Source organism: Typopeltis vanoorti, chromosome 6 (assembly GCF_054136105.1).
Source record: "Typopeltis vanoorti isolate ZY-2024b chromosome 6, IOZ_Tvanoo_1.0, whole genome shotgun sequence".
In the NCBI taxonomy this organism is placed as follows: Eukaryota; Metazoa; Arthropoda; class Arachnida; order Uropygi; family Thelyphonidae; genus Typopeltis; species Typopeltis vanoorti.
Window position 1 is genome coordinate 71,360,930 of NC_143554.1, and position 24,456 is coordinate 71,385,385.

Genomic DNA, 24,456 nt, shown 5'->3' on the forward strand with positions numbered 1-24,456 from the left:
ACATAAAACAGACAAGAAATAACCAGCACCCATCCATTACTGAAACTGCACAAACCCTCATGTATATCGTCCGTCGAAAACTAAAAAGCAGGCTTTTATTGGAACTTGAGTACTTCAAAGAAACAAGAACTGTCGCGAAATTCATAGAGGAGTGGAATCCAACTGGTACCCTCTTCTGGATTGACGACGACAATACGCTTCATTTGAAAGATAACTCAAACTGAAACTGAACTGTAAATTTTGAATTCATTTATTGCATTCTCTATTGTATACCCGAAAGCAAATTTTCTTTCTCTGTAATATATAAACTTATATACTTATAATATGTAAATAGTCCTTGTTACCTATCGTCTAATGTATATTTCAACAAGTTAAAAAAAATTTTTTTTTAAAAAAATCACACATCCCTGTCCTTTCTAAAGCACGCTGGGGTAAAACTACTCGTAATGAAATCTATCGTGCAAGCATTCATTCGGAAATAATGATTTTGCATGCATGTCAGCAGGTGCGGTTGAAAAACAAAGCATGATAGTTTATATATAAATTATCAAATGTTTCGTTTGTTGACACTGATGGACGCGACGTAATATTTTAAATTATGCTTCATGAAATTTAGAAGTAATAAGAATGACAGGTTTGAGTTATGCTCTTCCATGTTTACATGAAACCAGTAAATTCTGTTTTCTGTTTAGATGGAAAAGTAAGCCTGCATGTTTTATTGGCCAAAGGCAAGGCCATTTCAATGATTATTGTACGTTAGGATCCAACTTATTCCATAAATTCTTTTGAATTAGAGGAAGGAAAGAAAGAAGAGAGAAAAAATGCGACATCTTATTTAAGAGCGCCAAAAAGTTGGCATATAATTTCTCGTATACTTAAGAAGACAACTAGATAATTTATTGTTTTCCCCGACAACACAAAACTTCCTTAAAATGGTTCATTGTGTTCCAGATTGTAAAAGCAACTGATACTAGCAAGTTGAATGCATCACACTATACGAGATAAACAGCACATTCATCTCATGCATACATTATGGTGTGCAATCTAAACAGAGGTTAATAAAAAATGTTTATGACCTTGAAAACTGAAATTTTCAATAACTAAATAATTTCAGATAAAATCAGTGTATCAAAAAGCAAAAAAATACTAGACAATATACTTACTGGAATGTACAATGAATGGGAGAGGGAACCTCAACCAATTCACGCATATACAGCGAATGTGAGGATTTTTTTTAACCTATCCTAAAAAACAGCCTGTGTTCAGAATGACACAAGGCCGACATCCTGTCAACTTATCAGCCATTGATGCTGTCATAAAGCTAAGATGTAACAACGTGTTTTACGGCTTTTGATAAGCTCAACATGAAGTGACGCGACATATGTCTTCAGTCAAGATGCCCATCGAAAAGAAAAGGGAGGCCCACCCAAGAACTGACCGCTTCGACCTATCGTTATAATATATACCCTGTTGGTGGTCGGCCTTCCATATTCCGCTAATAGTATATCTGATGGTGACTGTGTTTAGTGAGTCGGAAATAACAGTGATATACTATGATAATAGCAAGAACAAAGAGGAGGGGAGGATCAGTAGCTTTAAGGATAATGTTAAATATAACACAAAATATTAAACTAAATGGCGTACCACAATAAAAGCAATATGTTTCCTAAGCAGTGGTTGTATCAGTGTTGGATAAAACTCAGATGAACCATTATTTTCCCGACCTCTTATTTCTATTCAATAATCAGCGTTTGCAAAGTTATGCATTTTGACTTGCTCGACTAATTATTACAATTCTGGCATGGACCAGTAGGTTAGAGTCCAACAAAAACGTGTGTTTTGGAATGTCGTCTGTTAACTCATCCTTCATTTACGTTTTCGAGTAAATTCCTCACGAAAGGCTGTGTCGTCCATTTAGTACCGTGGGTAGGTGACGGATTAGGTAATCTGGAAACATTGTTCTAGAGAGCAAACATAGAACTTGTTTCAAGCCACATCGGGCATCCACTAAACATGGCGATGGACTCACACTGGGTAATGGATTCATACCAAAATCTTAAGACATTCACAAACATTCGAATTCACAGTCTGTGGTAAAGCATTTTAATTATCTAATAATGCTATTATAAGTCTGGTCCCACTTATGCTGCAATAAATTAGCTACTGATGCTATGATAAAACACAAACATGCCGGTTCATTTTATTACAAAGTGATCATTCAGGTGCGTTTCGCAGCAATGCATTATGTAATTAGTTACTTTTATCCTTCCGTAAATGTATAAAGAATTCCACTTTGGCTGGAAAAATTTACCTAAACTTTATTTGAAAATTTTACTCAAATTTATCGAGTCTTCTCAATTTTAGTTTAACTTGGGCCATATTTAATTGCAAAACTGGGGGAAATGAAGCAATACAAAAATATACAAGTGAAGGGGGGGGGGGGAACTATGTAGACTGAGTTCAATGTCTAGAATCGCTCTAGACGCGACTGCTGTGATGATAATGGGAGAAATATCATTATACAATAATATTAAAGCACTATTTATGAGTCTCTCGAATTTCCATACTTGAACTTCTTTTGGGCATGATTTTTCTCTCAATATACTGATTTAGTACAGGTCCTAGTAGTGTTTTTTTTTTTTTCCATTCTTGTATTTGCTTCAAATAGAACATTTTCTTTAGTATGGATAGAATCTCTACAAAAAGAGCTAAAGTTTTTTTTTTATTCGACCATGCTCAGGAAAGAAAAACCTGGGGGCGGGGTGACAAAAATTTCTTACTGTACAAATCAAAGTTTGAAATTATTCATGAAACACTCGAATATGATGAATGTAGTAATTAATTTTTTTCCTGCATCACAGGATTAATCTCAGTATGATAATGGCAAAATAAGAGAGCATTCTTTTTCTCTCTCTCTCTCTCTTTTTTTTTTTAATCAAAGTCTTATAAGATAACGAGCAAACCGTTACTGCGGCTATCTCGGGAAGAAATACAGCTGTTTACAAAACAACAAAAATTTTTTGACAGAAAAAAAAAAATTCTCACCAGAAATTTTCTCTCTATGCAATAAAACCTGATTACATGTACAGTATTTTTTTTCCTTTTATTGTTCTGAATAAAGCATGAAAAGATTCGATAAAGATGGTGTACAATTACAACGATGTAACTTTTAATCGACTGATCACAGAGCATACACGTTCAAAAAAAAAAAAAACTTCATTTTAAAAAATGTAGCAAGTTGTACTGAATGTTTTCTTTTGGTGAAATTATCTTTTAAACATAAGATGAATTCAGCCCTGTCACACACAAAAAAAAAAGCTTGCAAAGAACGCCAAAGAGATGAATTTTGTTGGATTTACATTAACATTGACCAGTGTCAAAAATCTTGTTAACTTTTATTGATTTTGAGGCCTAACACAAGTAACCGTTGTGTAAACATTCTTTTCCTATTTTTCCCATATGTTTGAAGAGTCTACCGATGTACGGCCTCATGCAAACCCCCCCCCCCCCCCGCTGTTGGGTAAGTCTCCAAAAACTGTGTTATTGTGAATTATGAGAATTGAGTTGCATGAAGAAATATCCACAATGACGATGTACTTAGCAAAAAAGGCATCCTTCTAACGCAAGCACACATTCATTTAACAAAGTTACCCAGGAGATGCACGTGAGTGTTTCCAGCTAACGCGGGGACACAGTTTGTGTTGCCATAACACCACGAGACCTTCGACTTTCGTAAAATAAATCTCTCCGAAAAGGATTCCGCTGCTATAAAAGTTTAGAAAGTTCGTAGGGTGCCAGCTATAGGCGGGAGACAGGGAGGGTCTAAGGTTACCCCACGCTGACCTCGCTGTGACCTTAAAAACCGTAGGTAGTCCGTAAATGTTATTCTCAGGTGAAGAGCTCGGAGAAGACGGCGGGGGATTGAGGTTAGGAAATTGTTTAAGAAAAATTTCTCAGTGAAAAGAACACGATTTGTTGAATTTTTCCCCAGCTACGTCGGATACAATTTGTCAATGATTGAAGCATAGCCAAGGTTAAATTATATGTCCCAATGACAAATTTATAGTTTCCTACCTTAAGTTGAAAACTTTCCTATGATATTTTACCTTAATATTTATTTTATTTAATTCATATTAAACAGTTAGGAAGTAAATATACGAGAACTCCAAAATCTCCAAACTAAAACTGCTTGAAAGGAAAATATATTTAATCTCAGATTAACATAGTGGGTAACAGATAACTCCTACCAGGAACAGGACCCTCCAGTGGCTTCACAGTTAAACAGAAGATAAATAAAATGAAAAGAAATTCTATTTACAGCACTTTCTTCGTCTGATATTTCAGTTTTAATTTCGTAAATAAGCCATACTGCCGCATAAATCTTGGGGAATCATGACTTAACCTTGTGATATTAGTCACTGCAAAACCAAGCTGCATTTAAGTAATCGTTTGCAAAATTAGCTTGGGAAATCAGTGCAGAGAGGTTTCTAACATTCAAAAATGTTCAATCCTAAATTTCGTAGGGGAGAAGAGACGCTGTTTATTTTTAAGCACTGAATGATGACGGTTTCCCTCAAAGACGCAAAATAAAAAAAATTCATTTTAAAAAATCTTCAGTAGGATATTTCATTTTAAGGTGACTAAATCGGCTTCACTGTAGTGGAAAGGTTTCACTACCGGGAACTAGTTTTTTTTATCCCTCAAAGCAGACAGGAGAATTTGCCCAATTAGCAACCATAAATATATTTAGTGTAGTTTGAGTAGTAGTGTGAAGCGGCTTCACTGTTGAAGTCCTGGGACTTCATAAAAGTACTAACATTTCCGCTAGATCCCGACGGCATGAGTCATGTGACAGCAACTGGGTCCACTATATGGGTTTTGTAATACAAAACTCATGTAAGATAAACGGAATACAGATGTCATTCCTTTTACCAGATACTTGTTTCCGCTCAGATAATACAATTAGGATTTTAGAAGTACTCACCTGGTTTTAGATGCTTCGCGCGTTTCCCACGTAATTTCCGCGATTTCACTAGTATAACAATCTGCTAATACATAATAATTGCTATTTTAATTTTACTTTTTGGCTCCTCTCCCACTTTGAAGCTTTAGAAGCAAATCGACTTATGGAGAAAAACAAATACAGAATTTCATGTCTCATTACCTATTGATATAACAATTTCAATACACTGAGTAATATCAAAATTAGTAATTAACATGTGGCCAAAGAGCGGTGCGTCACATTGTTCCAGTGGCACAGTATGAAAGATGCAAATTGATTTCATTTTGAAGTTCATTCAATAATGGTTTATATTTACATACTGATACAGTAAAACTAATTTTTTACATAGAAATAGTGAATATTAAAGATCCAACATTATTTCAAAGCCGAATATATGTGGAAACTTCGGAAGTTCCAAAAATTTGACCCGAGAGCTTATAAGAATACAATTCTCAGCATTGGAATTGCCTTAGCTTGCACTACTTAAAAGACACGAGCGCTGGCCAAGCGTCTGTATATTTCGCCTTTTATTAGTGAATTTTGATAAAGGTTTCGCAGGCCAGACTGCTGGTTCTCAAAAGAATAGCGAAACCTTTATCAAAATGCACTAATAAAAGGCGAAATATACGGACGCTTGGACAGCGCTCGTGTCTTTTAAGTAGAGCAAGCTAATGCAACTCCGGTGCTGAGATTCTATTCTCATAAAGCTCTCTGGTAAAGATTTTGAAACTTCCGAAGTTTCTATGCAGTTTTGAAATAATGTTTAGATCTTTAATATTCACTATTTCTATACAGTTTACGTCTCCGAAATGAAATCGTATGGCTCTTTCTTTGATAATTACTAATTTTTCTTACTTTCGTATTGAATAAATACTAATTAGTTTTAAGAAAACTAATTTCCCTGCAGCTTTAAATTCCTTATAAAATTAAGTATTTCTCATTACAATGTATTTTTTTTTTTTTTAAGTGCAGCTCTAGATATAAGTTTTGATTTAACTGGAATATATGTTTCTAGCAATGGCGACCCATATTCGAACAAAACCACGCAGATCGATGTTTCCTCCCATATATGTCACTACTGCTGGGGGGGGGGATACACAACTCGTGTTCGATCTGCCATTTCCCGCTCTCGCTCATTTCTGCAATAATACTATCTCACCCTGTTAAGTTTTCCAATTTTTGGATTTCACTGAGTTTCACGAAAATGGCTTGTCACTCTAGATTCAACAACTTATTGATCACACTGACGGCATAAGGCGTTACTAGTATTATCATTAGCAGTGGCAATAATGTTTACATCAAGTACGCTGGTAAACATTCTTTTTTTTCACGTATCGTCATCACGCTAGATGGTTGGATGACTTCTTATTGCCAACACTGGCATCAGTACTAAAATATCCCAGATGTGCCTAAATATTTATCGATAATGCTGGGCAAGAGGCAAGAGAATGGGACAAACCCACGAACTTGGAGACACTGCAAATGTTCACCTCTCAAGAATAACGGATTATTCAAACAACTCAGAAAATCGTTTCACAGAGAAATTTTTGAACTTGCTACCTTACTTAAGCCTCACTTAACTATTTATTAGAAACAAAATTGAATTAATACGAAGAGTAAGAAACCGAAAATACACACGTATGCATATTCATTAAATGATAAAGGGTGACGCCCAGAACCGGTGCTAGGGTCTTTTGCGCCCGCATGCAATTTCTATCTAAGCGCCCCTGTAACGATCCGGGCGTGTGTGGTTCTTTCATGATAATAAAAATTTAAATTATTTGAAATTTCTTAAATAAATTTTGACAGAACAGCCACACGTTGGTTCGCTAAATGTAACGAACCGGGGGTGTTGACTAGGCAGGATAATCGTTAAAAAACCGAATATTCAAAAAATTCTCAAAAGTTAAAGCTAATTTTGATAAAGCCATTTCACTTTAATCGTTGAATATAATGATACAGGGATTATAGCCTTCTCACCGACCCGAATCGCTAACAAAATTAAAATTAATTTTAATTAAAGTTAAAATTTTTTTGAACTAAAGTTTAAAAAATTCTTGCACTTTACAAGTTACTAAATTCTTAGTAACTTATAAAAATTATTAAAAAAATTTTTACAAGTGGAACTATCTTTTAGGAAAATAAAAGAAACTCAAGATAGATGGGAAAATAAGAAAAGAATTCAGAAATGATTAGAACATTTACTATAAGTATTCAAAAAATAACATCTTTACAGAATAACATAAATAATTAAATTACATAAATATACTTGAAATTTTTTAAATTAAAATTTCAGGTTTTTTGATTTCATATTCACAAAATTAGAAATAATGGTCTTAATGTCTAATTCCGCACATATATCATTTTCAATAGCTATTAATTCCAAACTAACAAGCCTTTTATGTGACATACTTGCTCTTAAGTAGGTTTTAATCAATTTCAACTTGGAAAAGGAACGTTCACAGCTCGCTGATGCTCGTAGTCAAATTGTCGTGTCTTCTTTCGTCGTCGAACTTCCGTACCAGTTTTAAATTCTTGTTCTCTATCCACCTCTTCACTCCATCCACCTCTTTTAGAACTTCTTTAAAATTTGTATCTGATCGATACTCTTGTAAGAATATTTTTAAGTTTTCGACAGATTGTAAAGCAAGTGTAATGTTCATATTTTTGTCTTGAAGCACTTTACTCACAGGTTTATTTCTGTTAAGTAAATCATGCCAAGAGAGCAAATAAATTTGTAGTCCTTTATTTTAGCACATAATGTTTGTGCTTCATACTGAGTTTCTTTATTAAAATTTTCATTATTTAAAATTTCAAAAAGTGCATCGTAAATTTCTCCTATCTGATATCGTAGAGGGCGGATTGCATTAATTTTACTTGCCCATCGCCTTTCTGATGGCTGTTTCAATGTTAATTTTTTTTACAAACTTTAAAAGGATTGCCCAATGTTTGTAAGAGAATGAAAAGAAATTGTATATTTCTTGAATAATTGCAAAGAAACTAATTGTATCTGCATTCACTTTGGCTGCATCGTTAATGATTAAATTTAGAGTATGAGTAGCAAATGGCACGTAAAAAGCTCGAGGATTTTTGTTCAAAAGGAAAGTTTGGAGCCCATATTTTTTTCCCGTTCATATCTGCCGCATTGTCATACCCTTGACCTCGCATGTCTTCAATGGGGATGCTCCATTTTTCCAGTTGTTCCATTATTGTTGCACATAAACCATGTCCTGTGGAACCTGATATATCTACAAAACCTAAAAAGTTTTTCCTGACCTTGACAATTCCATTGTCACAGGAAACAAAGCGAATAATAATAGGCATTTGTTATGTTTTACTTGCATCACGTGTGCAGTCTAAAATTATGGAATAATATTTAGATTTTCGAATTGATAATAAAATTGTATCCCTGATTTCGTTACTTAAAGTTTCCAATATTTCCTTTTGTCTGTCTTTACTCAAATAGTGTACTCTATTGTTTCGATGTAGGGCCCTTTCAACATGATTTTTCCATAACGGGATCAAACTTCGCAAACAGTTCGACTAATTTTAAAAAATTGCCGTTATTCCTTTCATATAATTTATCAGATGATCCGCGAAAAGCTAAAGTTTGGCTACCAAGGAATTTTATAATTTCAATCAAGCGTTCTAAAACACTCGTCCAATGTTTCTTTTCCATTTCATACATGCTTTGAGTCTGGCAATCAATAGTGGTTTTGATTATTAAAGTTTTATCAAGTTCCTTCCATTTTAAGAAATTTTTCATGTGAGTTAAACTAGTCTCATGTCTATGCAAAGTTTTACTTAAATTTCTCTAATCGTTATAACCTTCTACAAGACTACTTGATTCAGTAGGTGCAAAACGTTTGCAACAAAAGCAAAAAACAGAATTTAAAGTTTCGGAATAAATGAGCCATGTTCTTGGCACGAGCTCCCCGTTTTCCATTTTTCTATTATAATACGTGTCGCCAAATTTACGACCATATGTATCTCTGGGGTATATTATTTTTTTTTCTTTTGAACGGGCCCCATTTCAATTAAAACAACTCGTAATTTTTCATCAATATTTCCCCATTCACCTGGATCTTCTAAATTTACAGAGACTAACAATGTGTTAGTTTCGTGGTCAACTACAACTAAATTTCTCCTAACTGTTTTTCACTTAAATCATGCGTCTTGTTATCTTGTTCAGTTGCAATAGTACTTTCATGAAAACTGGATGATATGCACGGTTCTTCAACTCTGATTTCTGATGTATCGAGTTGGTTACAATCTGCATCAGAATATTTTAATATTTTAACAAATTTATTAAGAGCCCCAGTTTGTTTCTTAATAACTGCTTCTATCGCAGCATGACACTTACGATTTTGTGCACCGGATAACTTTTTTTAAAATTTTGAATTCCATTTCTATTTTATACCCACAAGAAATTATTACACAACACGACACAGAGACGAAATAATAGTCTGCACTGTGCTGCTGTCAGTAGCCTACTGAGATGCGTACCATATGACTGGCTAACTAGCAACAAATATTTTGTACGAAAATTCGTTTCTGCGCATAAAAACCGTTCACCGTTTCACTTTAGATAGACTGCAGTAGACACGACATTCTGCAGGCAAGTTTAGCCTGCTCTCGCTGCAAAATTGTAAACAGCCGGCTAATCAAAGAGGCGGCAATATACCATTTCTTTAAATTTTTATTCGGTGTATCCGGCCTTATTTATTTTAATATTGATCATTCTAAGAATTTTTTGTTTTTATGATAAAAATTTTGTTTCCTAAAAATAACTTATTAACCATGCCCCGGCAGCGGCGCCCGCATGCTCTACATGCTCGCTTCCGTCGGCCCTGGTGACGCCTTATGCAGAATACCGTGATACACAGAAGTTTAGCTTAGTATTGGTATGTAGAAATATCCTAAGCAATTAATTTCGATTTTCCCCAATGACAGTCATTTCAAAGTTAGAATTTGTTTATAATTCAAAATATATGTAAATATTTCTTTATTTAATTGAAAATGAAATGAAAGAATTTCTGATTCTTAGAAAATGGAGAATTTTCTAAGAATGAGAAATCATTTTTTGCCCCTTACAGAAAATTATCTTGAGGTTGAACAATAGCAGATGTAGAGTTGCAAGATAATTTTTTGTCCTCTACAAATGTATGAACTGGAATTCGAATTGCGTGTTCTGGATTACCCACACGTTCGGGTGCTATGCACCTCTGATTGGTGAGAGGGCCCTCTATTAATAGTCTATGAAAATTTCGCATTTGCCTAACTGTTTGACTGGATGCACTTTGCTTATGTCGTCTGACAAAATTTTACTTTATATTTTCAGATGGTCATTCTTGGAGATACTCATAGAAAGTGGCGAAAGTTAGCATTGCCAATGAGTCACCTTTTACAAAGATGCATACCATTTCATGTCACTAACAGCAAAAACATGGGAATCTGAATCTTAAACAGGACTGGTGTGATGAACAATAAAGTTGTGTTTATTGTAAGGGGGGGATGGAAATCTCCCCTCTCGTTTTATTTCGATTATCCTGCCACACTTCCATCCAGATGGGAGTGTTCTTTTTAACTGACGGAGTATGAAAACCATTATTCCAAATAGCGAAATTGTGAATGAACCCTATAATTAAAGGCATGATGACTTAAGTATAATTTTCTTTCTTTCTTTCTCTTTTTTTTCCCAGAGCCCAAAACTTGTTGTCTTTATCACCAAGTGACAGCTTAATCGTTGTTCGACGCCTTCATTTATACTTATTGTTCAAATCAAACTGTCTTTGTTTACTTTGTGCTTTACGGCGACGTCAAATAACTGATTTCCGCTATTCTTATCAACTTAAACGGACTAATACCGTTTCCTCAAGACATATTTCATTCTATGACATTTCATTTTTTTTCCTCCCTTCAAGTCATCTTGTTGGGCAGATTAATTTTCTACATCCTGCCTCTCTCACCTTGACACAGACAAATAGATTAAGTTGTTGACTTGCCGCTCGTTTCTGCTTCATCGTTAACATTTTAATACTATTAATTTATGGCCTTTTTCCTCTCTCAAGTATGGCTTACTTAATATGCAGGAAGCCTCTGTACATGAAGCGGACAAAATGTATTTATTTAAGATAGATATCAAACTAACAGCCATTTTTACAGATCGCATTCGAGCGTGTATTTTCGTTACCGACTTTCCACATCATTTTTCTTTCTTCTGTTCCTCCTTCTGCAGACAGTTTGTGAAGCCAAGCACAATAAATGCACGCTCGTTGGTTTAACGTGCTTGCAAAAACACGAATTTAACTATAGCATCCAGTTCCGGTGTTTGTCAAGCATAGCCGGTAGATGGCTCTGTTGCGTGTCCTCTGCCACACTGATGGTGCATTGATTGTCCATTACCAAACTTCTCCGAGCGTGCTAGGTAAGTCGAGTGTGATTTCCTTGAGCAGGCATGCGTAATAGTGGATTGGTCGGTTAACAATGGATCTTATTTTGACGTCAGACTGCCAGCCGGAGTGGAACAGAAGACATCAGCAGGACGGATTACAATGGGTAATGATTGTGTAAGTCTGAGACTATTCGACATTAGCTTTTTATCTTTTACAAGAACAAATACCGAATCTGAGCATTAAGTTCACTCACGCAGGAGGCTAAAAAGCTAGCTATTAAATCCAGAGGATGTGTGTGCAGGGATAAGAAGGAAGGTGAAATAATAAAGACAAGCTTGTCAATAGAACTTGTTCTTAATCATGAATGGTATTTGTTCTCTTGTTAACTTGGGATATGTAGATACTTCATATATTAGTGCTTTCTTATAAAAGCAACCAAGATCGCTTTCTGGTGATGAATAGCATTTGTTTTTCTTTTTTCTTTTTTTTTTCTCCTTCGAGCTTCCGAAGAAAAGTGATACTGGATGCCCTATTATTTTATCTTTTATTTATTTATTTTTATTCCTCTCCCACATTTTTTCCTCACTTGTATTTTTTTTTCCCAGCCGTTTTCTTATTTTCCATTCTTGATTTTTTCTTCTTTTCTTGCTTCTTTGAGAAAAGAGAAAGAGAAAGAAAAGAGAAAAATATTTCAAAAATAAGAAAATTCAACAGTCCTCCGTGAGCAGTGTGACGGGTTATACAGTAAGCAGGCAAACGATTAAAAAAGTATTTGTGTGTAGGATAGGAGAGAGATCTACTAGCAAAAATTACGAATAATACGAAGAAAATAAAGAAAATTTTTGTTGGAGGACTTCTGAAGTGATACAACATTTAATTATTTTTCAGGTTTGTATTCCAGAATCATGGAACATTTACCGCCTATGTAAATATTTGCATATCACAACTTTGGGAAAATTTATTTTTATTAAGCGTGCTTCATGATATCCACTACGAAGTATAAAAACACTAAAATAATGCACTCAGGAATAACTCTGAACACTCATTCTTTACAATGCCATAAGTTTATTTTGCCAGCCTGATTGACCGAGTAGTTAGGATCTCCGCTCTCCAACCATTATGTCGTGGGTCTGAATCCCACTATGACAATGGATGCTTGTGAATGTCTTGAGGTAAGAAATGAATTTCTCCGATAGATGAAATTCATCTATCGAAGACCTGAAGATGCTTGAAAAAAAAAAAGTTCTATGTTTCGTCTCTTGATTAACATTTCTAGATTATGTAATGTATATAAAGAAGAAAAAAAAACTTTATTCCGCCCATGGTACTTAATGTACTATACGTTTACAACTTTTCGTGGGTAAGAGTCACATTAAAAATTCAAGTTTTCTGTTATTCAATATGTTGTTTTTATATAAGAATAGTTGTCATGGCAACCTTATCAGAATATATAGCTTTGATCCAAGGTGTAGTAAACCAGCACGTTCTTTTCTGTTACTCTTAACAATCATTACATGTGACGCATTTTACATGTATATGTTTATTATTTTAATTGTTATATACGAGTCATAAAGTCAAACCATTAAACCTAAATCTGGCGACAATAATACTATTAAAAAAAAACAATGCTCAGTTGAAATGCTTGGAATCGTCCTGAACTATACACACTTTTTTCTTTCTTTTTCGGCGCTTTTCGAAATTCACCTCCCGTCCCAGACATCACAGTCTCCTCCAATATAACGTCACAAATTAAAAAATAAAAATTAAAATACAAAATTAAAATAAAATGAAAATAAATTTAAAACAATAATTTAATAGTATTTGAATTCTGATAATGACTAAATATTTTAAAATTGTTAAACAGATCTCTTTTGGAAAATTTTAAAAATTTCTAAGAAATAGCTTTCTTTTGCTTTACGACACTCATTATTCTAAATCAGCAGTATATTCGACCTGCTGTACTCCCGAAGGTGAACGAGTAGCAAGCGGGCTTTCAAGGGGTATACTGAAACATAAAAATGTTTTGACTGAAATCTAAACAAATCCAAATGGTCCAGTGAATATTATTATTATTATTTTATTTTATTTATTTATTTATTTATTTTATTTTATTAATTTTTTTTTTTTTGTTACATACAACATTAAATCTAATGCCGTGTGGCGGCAAGTGACCTGATTTCACAGAAAACTAATTAATGCTATTTGCGTGATTTACTATCCTCTCACTTACGTGCGTTCTCCGCTAGTTTGAGAGATCAAAATGTCCATTTCCCGGAAAAGGGGGAAAAAAAATTTCTGATCATATAAAAATTTCTAACCAAAATTAATTAGGTTTTTAATTAACATTCACTATATTTCATGTTTATCCATCGACTGCTCTGAAGAAGTACGGTGAGCAAACATGCAATTTCGGAAAACAATCAAACTATATGTAAGAGATCATAATATAATACATACGCCAAGAAAAAGGGTCGCATGCCACTGTTCTAGATATAATCTCTTTTCCCTTGTGTAACATTTTTTTCCAAACCCCCAGAACTGATTTTTGAGCCATCGCAACTTCTGATGTACCCCGAGAATTTTTTTAAGTCTTCTTTAGTCTACACACACGCACAGTTGTACAGTATGGTGGGCAGGCCTCTTAGTGCTGTTACCAAAGAGTGTGACATAATTTAAGGATGAGAAGGTTTCAGTATGAAAACAAATATGCATGTACTGGCCCAACTTGAACTTACCGTGCTATTAACTATTTACCCCTCTCCCGTCAATCCCATCCGCAAAAGTTTGGAAATCTACAGTACATTTTTAGTGTTGTAATTGGGACAGTGGTCAGATTCGGAAACTCTGCTCTAGTGTGTGACAACTTTCGTCGCGAAGTGTGAAACCGGGCGACGAAAGTCGCCTACTATGTAAAGAGAAATTTGTGAGAGAAACTTATAGCTTAGGATGCTACAAGATGCTGATATAATGAAATTACTTTCGTAATTCATTACTGTTTTAGAAACTAGAAATATTTATGATCTTGCAATGTAGAAGAAATAATTTTGTTTGTGATTATGCATTTCTTCAGCCTGAATATACTCTTCTTAATATGATCACTCAATCTGTTAACTAAGAAAGAAAGACTTATGATTATATATAAAACTCCGAATTTTATACATACAGCAATTGATTGGTTGCCTGCTCCTGGTCGTTGTTTCAGATTCCACAATTACTATTATACCAAAGCAACTGCCATGAGACAATTATGCCTGCTAAGTGGATGTGTTCTTCTGTTATGCAAGAAGAAAAACTAGGGATTTCAGGAGGTGAAACCTGGCATCTGCATATGAGATGTGAGAACTCACTTTTAGTTGAAAAGCCCTAATAAATGTTCCTTGTGGTTGAAAATCAAACCCAAGTCTTTTCGACAAAGGATAGCATTACTGCCACCAGAATTTATTAAAACATCATTTAAATAGTTATTATATTTACATTAGCTTGCCTGTTTTTCCATTTGTTTTTGCGTATATATTAATTTCTTGTAGAGTTATTTTAATTAAGTCTAGGCACTGTGCGTCATTTTGGTACACTGATCCTTGTATTTGCATTTTACTGGACTTTTTAAACATGTCTATCTAGATGCTGCCGATTTCAGTTTTTGGCGCCTGACAAAAGTGTATTTATTAAATCTATAAGTAATACATAAAGACAAGTCATCGAATAAAATACATATTAATATATGAGATGGCTCAAATATTATATATTAATGAAAAGAAATTTACGCTTATTTGTCTATACGCAAGAAAATAATATAAGCTGTATAATTATAAGTTCCTATAACCAAAAAATTCTATTGTCTGGCCTGATGGTTATCAGTATTCGAGGTTTCTAATAGGCAATTTCTTTGTCAATCAAATTTTTTTTTTTTTTTAATGTAAAGCAAATTGAAAATCAAGTTCAAGTTTTCAATTTGTTGAGTAACCTTAGTGTCACGACACGATCATCTATCGCGGTCACGTGACCTTTATAGTACAGCTTATTCAATACGACAAATTCCTGTCGCCGTGATCTTGGTGCTTTTCTTTTCTTTTCTTTTTTTTTAATGGAGAATTAAACTGTCTACCAGGCAATTTTAATAGCGCTATATACCACTGGGAACAATCATGTGGGTGGAAGAGGAAGTCTCTTTCCCTTGCCCTTCGTCTCCATATCCTCACGTTGATGTACCCATCAAGGATTGTTTAGTGACATCACATATGATGGATGACAGTGACGGAGAACAGAAAAAAAAATGACACCATGCTCGTATTTTTTTTATTGAGAGTATAGAATGAAACTTTTCTTTAGCTCTACATGATAAAGTTGTACGATGAAGTACTTGTAGAGTTTAATGGCTTGAAACAGAATGCCGTAGACTTTGTTAGTAGGAAAGACGTAAAGATTTTACTTACCTTGAAGAGTTTGATTAATACAGGACCAGAATGGAACCTGAAAAAAAAATAAATAAATAAATAAATGCATGTTTTAAAAAACTGCACATAACTGAAAAACATATTATTACTAACACCGGATCTATTGTGGTACTGTAACAATAATAGAAGTCAATATGCACATAATTCGTGTCTTTATATAATTAAAATACTTATTTCCATGGCAATGACAAGTTCTGCTTACGTGAAAAGCCAGTGTATACGCACCATGACAAAAGTTATGCGTTAGAGTCTGACTTACTTCCCCATACATTCTTTTAAACTGTATGGGGGGGGGGGAGAAGTAATATCTAATTTACCACTATAATAGCAGTAACACACATATACGTAGAAGCAGCAGAACTTGCATGCTGCGTGTGTTCTTTCACCGAGACGCCAATTTTCATCATTCACGTATGATGAAACGTAGGGATGGAAAAAGAACCAAGTTCTTTTTCCATCCCTCTCCACGTACGTTCTTTATGATGTCTTTATTTTCAAGATATCCTGGGACTTACTCGAGTAATCCTTACAAGTATTAAGCCATGATTGGTACCCACTCACCACTGCATTTAATGATGAGGGAGGAAGCCAATGGTTACGATATCAATCTACTTACCTGTCGCTAACCTTGACTGAGATCATTAATTTTGCCTTCAACTAGATCGCGATCTCAAAGCGTAATGGCATAAGGAAGCGAAAGGAAAATAAAGCACGCTATTCTGCCATTTAACGACCAAATATTGTAGCTATTAGAGTAGAATTCTAACAAGTGCAATTCAAGCATGCCTTTGCACTGTGAGAACTAGAAGATAGTTATATCATAAAAGAATAAAAAAAAATTATGTGAATTTACGCTAGAAATATGAACTTCATACTGTAATTACAAAACCTGTGATTATATATATATCGAGAGATTACCAAACTCTTTGGAGCATTTTGTTACTTCTGGTCCTGTAAAACAAAATGAACTGCAAGCCATAATAATGAAATTAATCGTACTGTTCTGAATTTAAATAATCAGTCCTCTTGCATAAGGATGCCTAACCGCATATGCACACAAAAGTCTGTGATGGCTGAAATAATGAACTGGTGTCAATCAACATTTAAGAACGTACAAGTACCAGTTCCTCCCTTCCTGCAATTAATAGGAACGCTAGTTACTGACATATCAACAGCATCGTGTGCCTCTGTAACACCCACTGATGTCAGTAACTTTTTTTTTTTTTTTTTATTTAAAGAATAATTACGAAGCTCTATTGTGAATGGAATTATACAGCCAGACAGTTGAGTGCCTCATAGAAAGAAAGATGACAACTTGTTTGACTTTACACGATACTTTTATTACATATATCCACAAAAGATAAAGCGAATAACATTTTAAAATACATAATAAGGACATAAAAATATGCCTACTGCAATTTACTATGAAAATCCTCACTATTCACCAATGGTGTGAGTGAATGTAGCTGGAAAAAATTTTTTTTATGAATCCCATACAAAAAAAGGTAAATATAATCGCCAATTTAGTATCATTTGTAAGCTGATGGTTAGATAATCCAGGAACCATGCTCTAGAACCAAACATGGTACTTTTCAGGCCACTCCAGGCACCCAAATAAGCAAGGTGGTGGTATCAGTCCGAGTGATGAAATTCATCTATCCACCACCTGAAGATATTCACAAAACAACCATATTCACGGCAGAATTTGAAACTACAGTTTGTTGGTTGGAGAGGAGGTACGCTAACAACTCAATCAAATTAGGCCTGAGCAGGTTTAACTAGTTCAGTCCAAGATCTGTTAAAATACCATTAGTGTGGAACTTGTATAGAATGAACCGAAAACTTTAAACTTTCAGTGTTACTTTAAAGCTGTCATTGGTAAGGACTTAAAAGAAATTTCCGATTGTCTTTTATATTATTTTTCCTTATTACCTTCATATCATTTAGTAAGCCTTAATTTTATATTAGATCTTTGCATTTCAGTCTTTAATTAATGGCAATTTAAAAAAATACAAAACTAATTTCATATTGTATTTGTATTATATGACAAACGAGGAAAGAGAAAAGGACCAAATATAGGAATGGAGGAATCTGCTGAAAATTAATTAATAAAATAAAAATTAATAACATATTGACAACGGAACATGTGAATCGCCAGTTTTTTTTTTTTTTATATATTGATCCCATACACAAGAGGTTCAGAGACTTATAAGCACATCAGTGTCGTGTGTGGAGTGCAGACGAGGACTAAGTTTTTTTTTTGTTTTTTTTAAGGAGTTACAAGTTATAGTTGTTTGTGAATACTTTGCGAGGAAGGCTGTTCCAGAGGACAGAAGTGGAAGGAATAAACGAAGAAGCCGGGTTCGGTGTGCTTGCAGTTGCACAGTAAATGGGTGCTAGGCAGCTGCAGCTCTTATATTAACAGAGGCAACAGAAATTAGAGGAATGATGGTTGCCAATTCACTGGAGCAGAGAGACCATGGAAAAAAAAAACCATTATAAGCTACTTAATTTATTGCTCGCCGCTGAACAGCGTCAAAGATTTTAAGGGAAGTTTTAGGCATGTGAGCAATATTCTAAGCAAGCGAATTTGGAATTTGTATATAGTTAAGTGTTGGTTGGGTATAAACAAGCGCATTGAAGGAAAAATAACATTTCTTTTTTTTTTCTTTTTTTTTTTTGGATGCTGAGGAGGCTATTGGTGTGATGTGTTTGTACCAGGAGAGACTGGAAGTAAACGTTAGTCCATCAGAGAGCTCTTGTCTGGTGATTCGTGTATTACTAAGAGTAGTGAGACGAGATCTCTTTTACGAAAGAAACAGGCAAGACTCCATTGAGGAGTTTGCTTCCTCGTGCAAAATTTGACAGGTATGTAGGTTTAGATCCAATGTTCTGAGTTGAATGAGATGAATCTGTTGCTTATTTGAAAGTGAAATCTGATTAAAATAGACAAAACATTTCAACAAAGTGATGCTACTACATTTTTATCATCGTACTTTGTCATGGAATACATTTTCTATCTGTGATGGAGTTTTAGGATTAGCGAGGTGATAATTTAAAACACTTAACTCCCTATATCTCCTGTCTTAAATGACCAAGAAGCTTAGATCAAAATAAAAACTGCGGCATATGCTCTTTAATTTAAAGAGTAAAAATTCGGTAAAAAGCTAAGTTTTCACGTACCATAAAGAAGACGATTTCAGACTATTTCAATAACGTTACATATATGTACATATATGTAACATTATTATATTAAGACATTACTTAACCGTTGCTATGTAATAAATAAAATAAGCCAGATTATTAGTGAGATATTACGTTGAATGGACCATTACCATTAATATCCCAAAGAAGTGATAAAACTCACTGGTGTCCAAGAGTAATACGTAACTCCACTATGTGCGTCACTAGCGAAGAAAGATGTATTTTTTGATCTGCTTGTAAACTAATAGTGGTTAATTCGTGATTTTAACAAAGCATTGAAGAATGATTGGGCCTACCATAACATTGTTCCCTCAACTAACTTAGCATGTGGAGAGCCAGATATAAGCTACTTAATTTATGCAGTCACCATATCAATCTCCGCTGCCAACAAATACATCTATACACCACTGAAAGCAACGAGTTCCCTAATTTTGATTTCCCGTGAACAACACAAAGCAAAGATCAGAACATGTAATACATTACAGATTAAATCCATAGCTGCTAGAAGAGTGCAATAGCAATGAGCGTTACCCTTCAGTGATTTTAACAAGAATAAAAACTGGCAAGATGAGCCTACGACTTCATTAAACGTAACGATGTTTTGCAAACTGTTCAGAACTTCAAAGTAGCATTGTTACTTTTGGGGAGGGGCTTTGAAATTGAAAGTGATAACTATTTCATACTTGCTCCTAGAAAAAAGGGGATCGTTGGTGATTGATTCGTTTAACATCCCTTCACTATTACAATAAGAAACACAAAATACAACCCAAAAGCGGATATACTCGATTCAAACAGAATATCTTCGTTTATTTCATTTGTAGCAGACTTCGAAATGTCTTGTAGAAGAGGTTAACTGTAAATTTTCGACACTTCTGCACAAGCGCTTTAGTAAGTCACCCACCCCCTTTCTGAATGTCATTATACCCCTATGAGCATTCTGTGGATTCAGCTAACTTCTTTCGCCGTGTATTGCGATGTTTTTTTATGGTCGTTCTTCCTCTGTTGTTCTGCAGTATCTCAAGACCAGATTATAAGAAAACTTGTAATCCGTTTTTGGTTCAGTTTATTTTATTTTATTTTTTGTTGTTGTTGTTTTTCAGTGTGTGTGTGTGTGTGTGAGAGAGAGAGAGAGAGAGAGAGAGAGAGAGAGAGAGAGATATTCTGGTTGTCTTTTAGATTATATGCTATGTGTAGGTGATAGCTTTTTATTTGGGGAGGGGGGGAGTGGAGAGAAGACTTACATCTGCTTCCCCCCCAAAAAAAATTATTATGCTGTTGTTTTGAGGTTTATCTGAAAAAGAAAAACAGAAGTTATTCCAGTGCAATAACTTCGATTTCTGATTGAAATCGTACGGTTAACACTGAATAAAAAACTGCAGAGAGAATTCTTCTGACCAAGGGTCATCGAAACCAAATCTTTCCGCCTGAGCAGAGGTCGTTACTGACTAAGTTAAGGAAGCCTCATTCATTTCGATACAAGGATTCCATAATAGTTGTGTTAATGGCATTACTGAAATATTGTACAAATTACACAACAAATTAAATTTAATAGCCAAAATCCAGGATCCAGGTGTTGCTGCTGCTGCATCTCTTGCATATTTTTTAATGACGACTCTGTATGTATAAAATTCCTCCAGATGATGCAAAAAAAAAAAAAAAAGCTGTACTCATCTGTTATTGTATATTAATCAAATTTAACTATTACTTGACCTTGATGTTTGACTTTTCATTTACACCTTTTAGAAGATACAGTTCACTGAGGTTTTTTAAAAAAATCAGACATGAATTTACATTAATATAAGCCAACTTTGTTTTGTTGTTGTTTGTTTTATTGACTATACAAATTTACGCCAAACTAAACACCGCCGAATTTTGCACGACCATTCCATTTCATCAAGGAAAGATTATAAGTTATGTTTGGACCCAAATTTTTGACATTTCCTCAAGTTAGCTTCCGGTGCTAAGCAGTTTTCAACTTATTTCGAGAACTGCTGGACCAACACCACCAACCACTAAATTTTGCACTCATTCTTCTTTGATTATGGCCATGGAGAGCTCAAAATTTCAACTGGCTTGGGTGGTTGACCTCACAACTCTTCTATTTAAATTTATGTACCTTCTAACTTATATACAAGAACTATTTATGGCAAGCATACGTTTTTCGAGATTTTTTTTCAACCAATAAACGATATCAACATATAAAACTTGGCTTTATTATATGACTTTTTTTCTTAAAGCTAATTCTAAGAAAAAACCTACTTAATATTTTGGTTTTCTTTCATATTATGAAATTAATAATATTCATTTATTAATATTATTGGGTGTTTGTATAAAAATAAATAAAATGTAATTTAATTAAAGATCCAAGCAACACTGGCTGAACTGCTAGCTTTAAATAGCCTATATACAAGATAAAAAGACTGATTCCCCCCACCCCCCGTTTAAGTAAACGTTGTGTTAATAACTTTATCCTTCCCTCGCTGAACACTTGCATCACTAAAATTAAATATTTTGTTTTTTATGCCTTTATAGACACAGAGTTTGAAAGCTCTGTCGCAATCGTAGATGTTTAACTGCGAATGTAAAATTTTGAATTAATTCAAAAATGACCAATGGAATGTTATGATATTGTGAAGGGCGGGGGCGGGGAGTATAAGGATGTCACTTGAATTCCCCGAACTCTTTTCAAGTGGATCAGCGTTTTAAAGAAGGCCGGATAAGCCTCGGAAAAGGCTAAATACAACTTCTACATCTTAATTTTTCTCGTTAATATTATTATTATTATTATTAATGTAAGAGAGACCAAGGACTCATCAAATACCTATCATATCTCGCCCTGAAAACATTTACCGAAAAAATATGCACCAGCCATTCCAAATTTTCCGAATCACACGAACCAAAAATTTCGTCCTCTAGATTAGGAAATGTTACCGGAAAATGGCTTAACTAGGATGCGTCACCATGGGATGTGACGGTTTCTTCCCGTTCGGATGGGAAGAATGGTAGGGTTCTACCGGAACTCGCAGGTACCAAAATCATCGCGATTCAACCTTTTATAATGATTTCTGCCTTAGTTATGATCTGAAACTCATTCCGATGCGAATATTCCCTTTAAAATATTCATATCTTTAATATCTTCCTGTGCACATGTAATGATAATGCAGAAGAACAACACTGCTAGAATTAAAAATCAGTCACCACTACGGTTTATTATTTCTTGTAGCTCCAGGAAACTGCCTTCGGTTTTTTTTTTTTTTTTTTTTTCTTTTCTTCATTGATCAGTGTACACAAAGAACATCAACTTACGTCGTATACTTCTGTCTGTGTACTTTCCTCCTCAAGCATACCTCGCATTTCTCTATACATTCCACAGCCTATTGCTTTTAGCATTCTTGTTATTAAATGTCTTGAACGAGTGAATGCTCTTTTCCTAATATCAGATCAGGAATTCCTATGTGATCGTCAACCCGTTTCAAAATTACTGTGAAAATTTATATAAAACAAAGTGCTGTATGTAATAATGAATTCTTTACATCTGACCACCTCTATTGGTACAGAAAGATATCGTGAAAATAATAATAAAATATTTAGCAATAAGTAAAAGAGCCAAACAGACTGCATGACACTTCGTTCTGCTCCCTCCTCTCTCTTTTTTCCCCCCTGTATTGCATGCCCACAAAATAAAATAAATGAAACACTGAATAACTGTTAATTGAAGCCAATTTGTGCTTAACAGTTAAGCCTAATTGTTCCATTGTTGAATACTGACAATCACCTCCAGTGGGAGCCTTGTGTCCCTCATCACTTCCTTTCATCCATCGTTGCCTCGTGTGCCAAAAAGCTGGAACGTGACCGAGAATCATAGCCACGAGATACCTGAGAGGTGGTGTTCACTCCAGCGTTTCTTAGCGTCTGCCTGCTGCACGGTCCTTTCTGAGGTTTACGGATCAGGTTTCCAGTAACGGATGTACGCCGCATAAATCTCACGGGGTTAAGTTTCGATGGAGTTTTCTTACCTCTGGGGGCTACATTTGGACGCTAACGAGCGAAAGGTGACACGACCGTGTTCAATGCGGTGCAAGCTGTCAGAACACTTTAAGCCTCCAGAAGAACAGGCCAGTTATGGACACTTTAGTTTCCTCTGTCAGAGAAAATAATAGTTCAGGAGAATATTAGGGAAGTAAAAAGGGAAAAAAAATCCTCGTTGACCGCTCCCTGTCTGCTTGAAAAAGTGATTGGATTTCTCTAGCACCTGCTCTTGCTTTGGAGATCCCGTTTGTGGCCATCCACACTCCCACAAACACTAAAATCTTAAATGTGTGTCTATCGTTACACAGAAAACGAGAATGAAAAAGAAAGATAAATTTGAAAGAAGAAAATTAAAAAAGGTGACTGACTTAAAAAAAAAGAAAAAGATAACAAAAATGAAAAATAAATAAATAAAAAAAAAACAGAAATAGAAATGAGAGAGAGAGAGAGAGAGAGAGAGAGAGAGAGAGAGAGAGAAACATGGAATGAAACAGAAAATGTAAGAAAACGAAACGAAACAATCGCAAAAAGAAGGAAGAAAACGAAATAAAATTCTGCAGCGATAATATTCACAAAAACTAGTGTAACAATTGACAAAAATGAAAGTGCCATTCCCCAGACTTAAGGAGGGACTTTAAGTGAAAAAAAAAAAAAAAGCAGTTAGATGCATAATGCAAAACTGAAAATCCCGTCTCTAAATTGGGCTAGGGGATGTATGTAATAGTAATAGTTCGTCCTTACAAAGAGGACGAACTATTTGCGACAAAAAAAAAAGAAAGAAAAAAGTTATCTTGTTGCTCCTTAATAGGAAGTTTTTACATATAAGTTCAAAGCATGCCCTATATATTTTTATCTCTCAATTTCTCATTAAGGATGATTATACAATTATTGTATCTTGTAATGAGACAACACGGATATCATCAACGGGGATGATGCAGCATAAAGTTGTGAAATCACTCCTCCCCCCACCGCTATGGTTATCTTTTTTTTTTCTTTTTTTTTTAATGATAATGCCAATCACGAAAACTTGCTAACCTAAGGAAGTCAGCAAAGACTTAAGCCTGATAAACCAGAAACTGTTGTAGAAGCCAAACATAATATTTATTTATTGTTTCAGGCTCACCGTAAGCAGAGTGGGAGTGGTGACAATATCAAGTGATTAAAAAAATCTACTAGTTAATATTTCAGTGATAAGAATGACAACAAATGTCATCGGGTTTTCATTGAATCCCACTTTTAGTAAAAAATGACTTTCTTATTCTCCAACAAAATACGACGAAACTGGAAATTTCTAAACAGAATATTATTTTCTTTTGTTAGCAAATTAGAATTATTTACAAACATCCTATCCGATTGGCGGGCCAATCGGATA

General features: G+C 34.6%; 1 protein-coding gene across 1 annotated transcript in view; it reads right to left on the reverse strand.

The window, feature by feature from the left end:
* Positions 1-24,456, reverse strand: part of LOC150105530 (reversion-inducing cysteine-rich protein with Kazal motifs-like) — a 279,764-nt gene that overhangs the window by 183,016 nt on the left and 72,292 nt on the right. Inside the window, exon 4 of the mRNA XM_090394242.1 lies at positions 15,831-15,867. Coding sequence (XP_090250368.1) covers positions 15,831-15,867 — 37 coding nt within the window. The remainder of the gene's footprint in view (positions 1-15,830; positions 15,868-24,456) is intronic.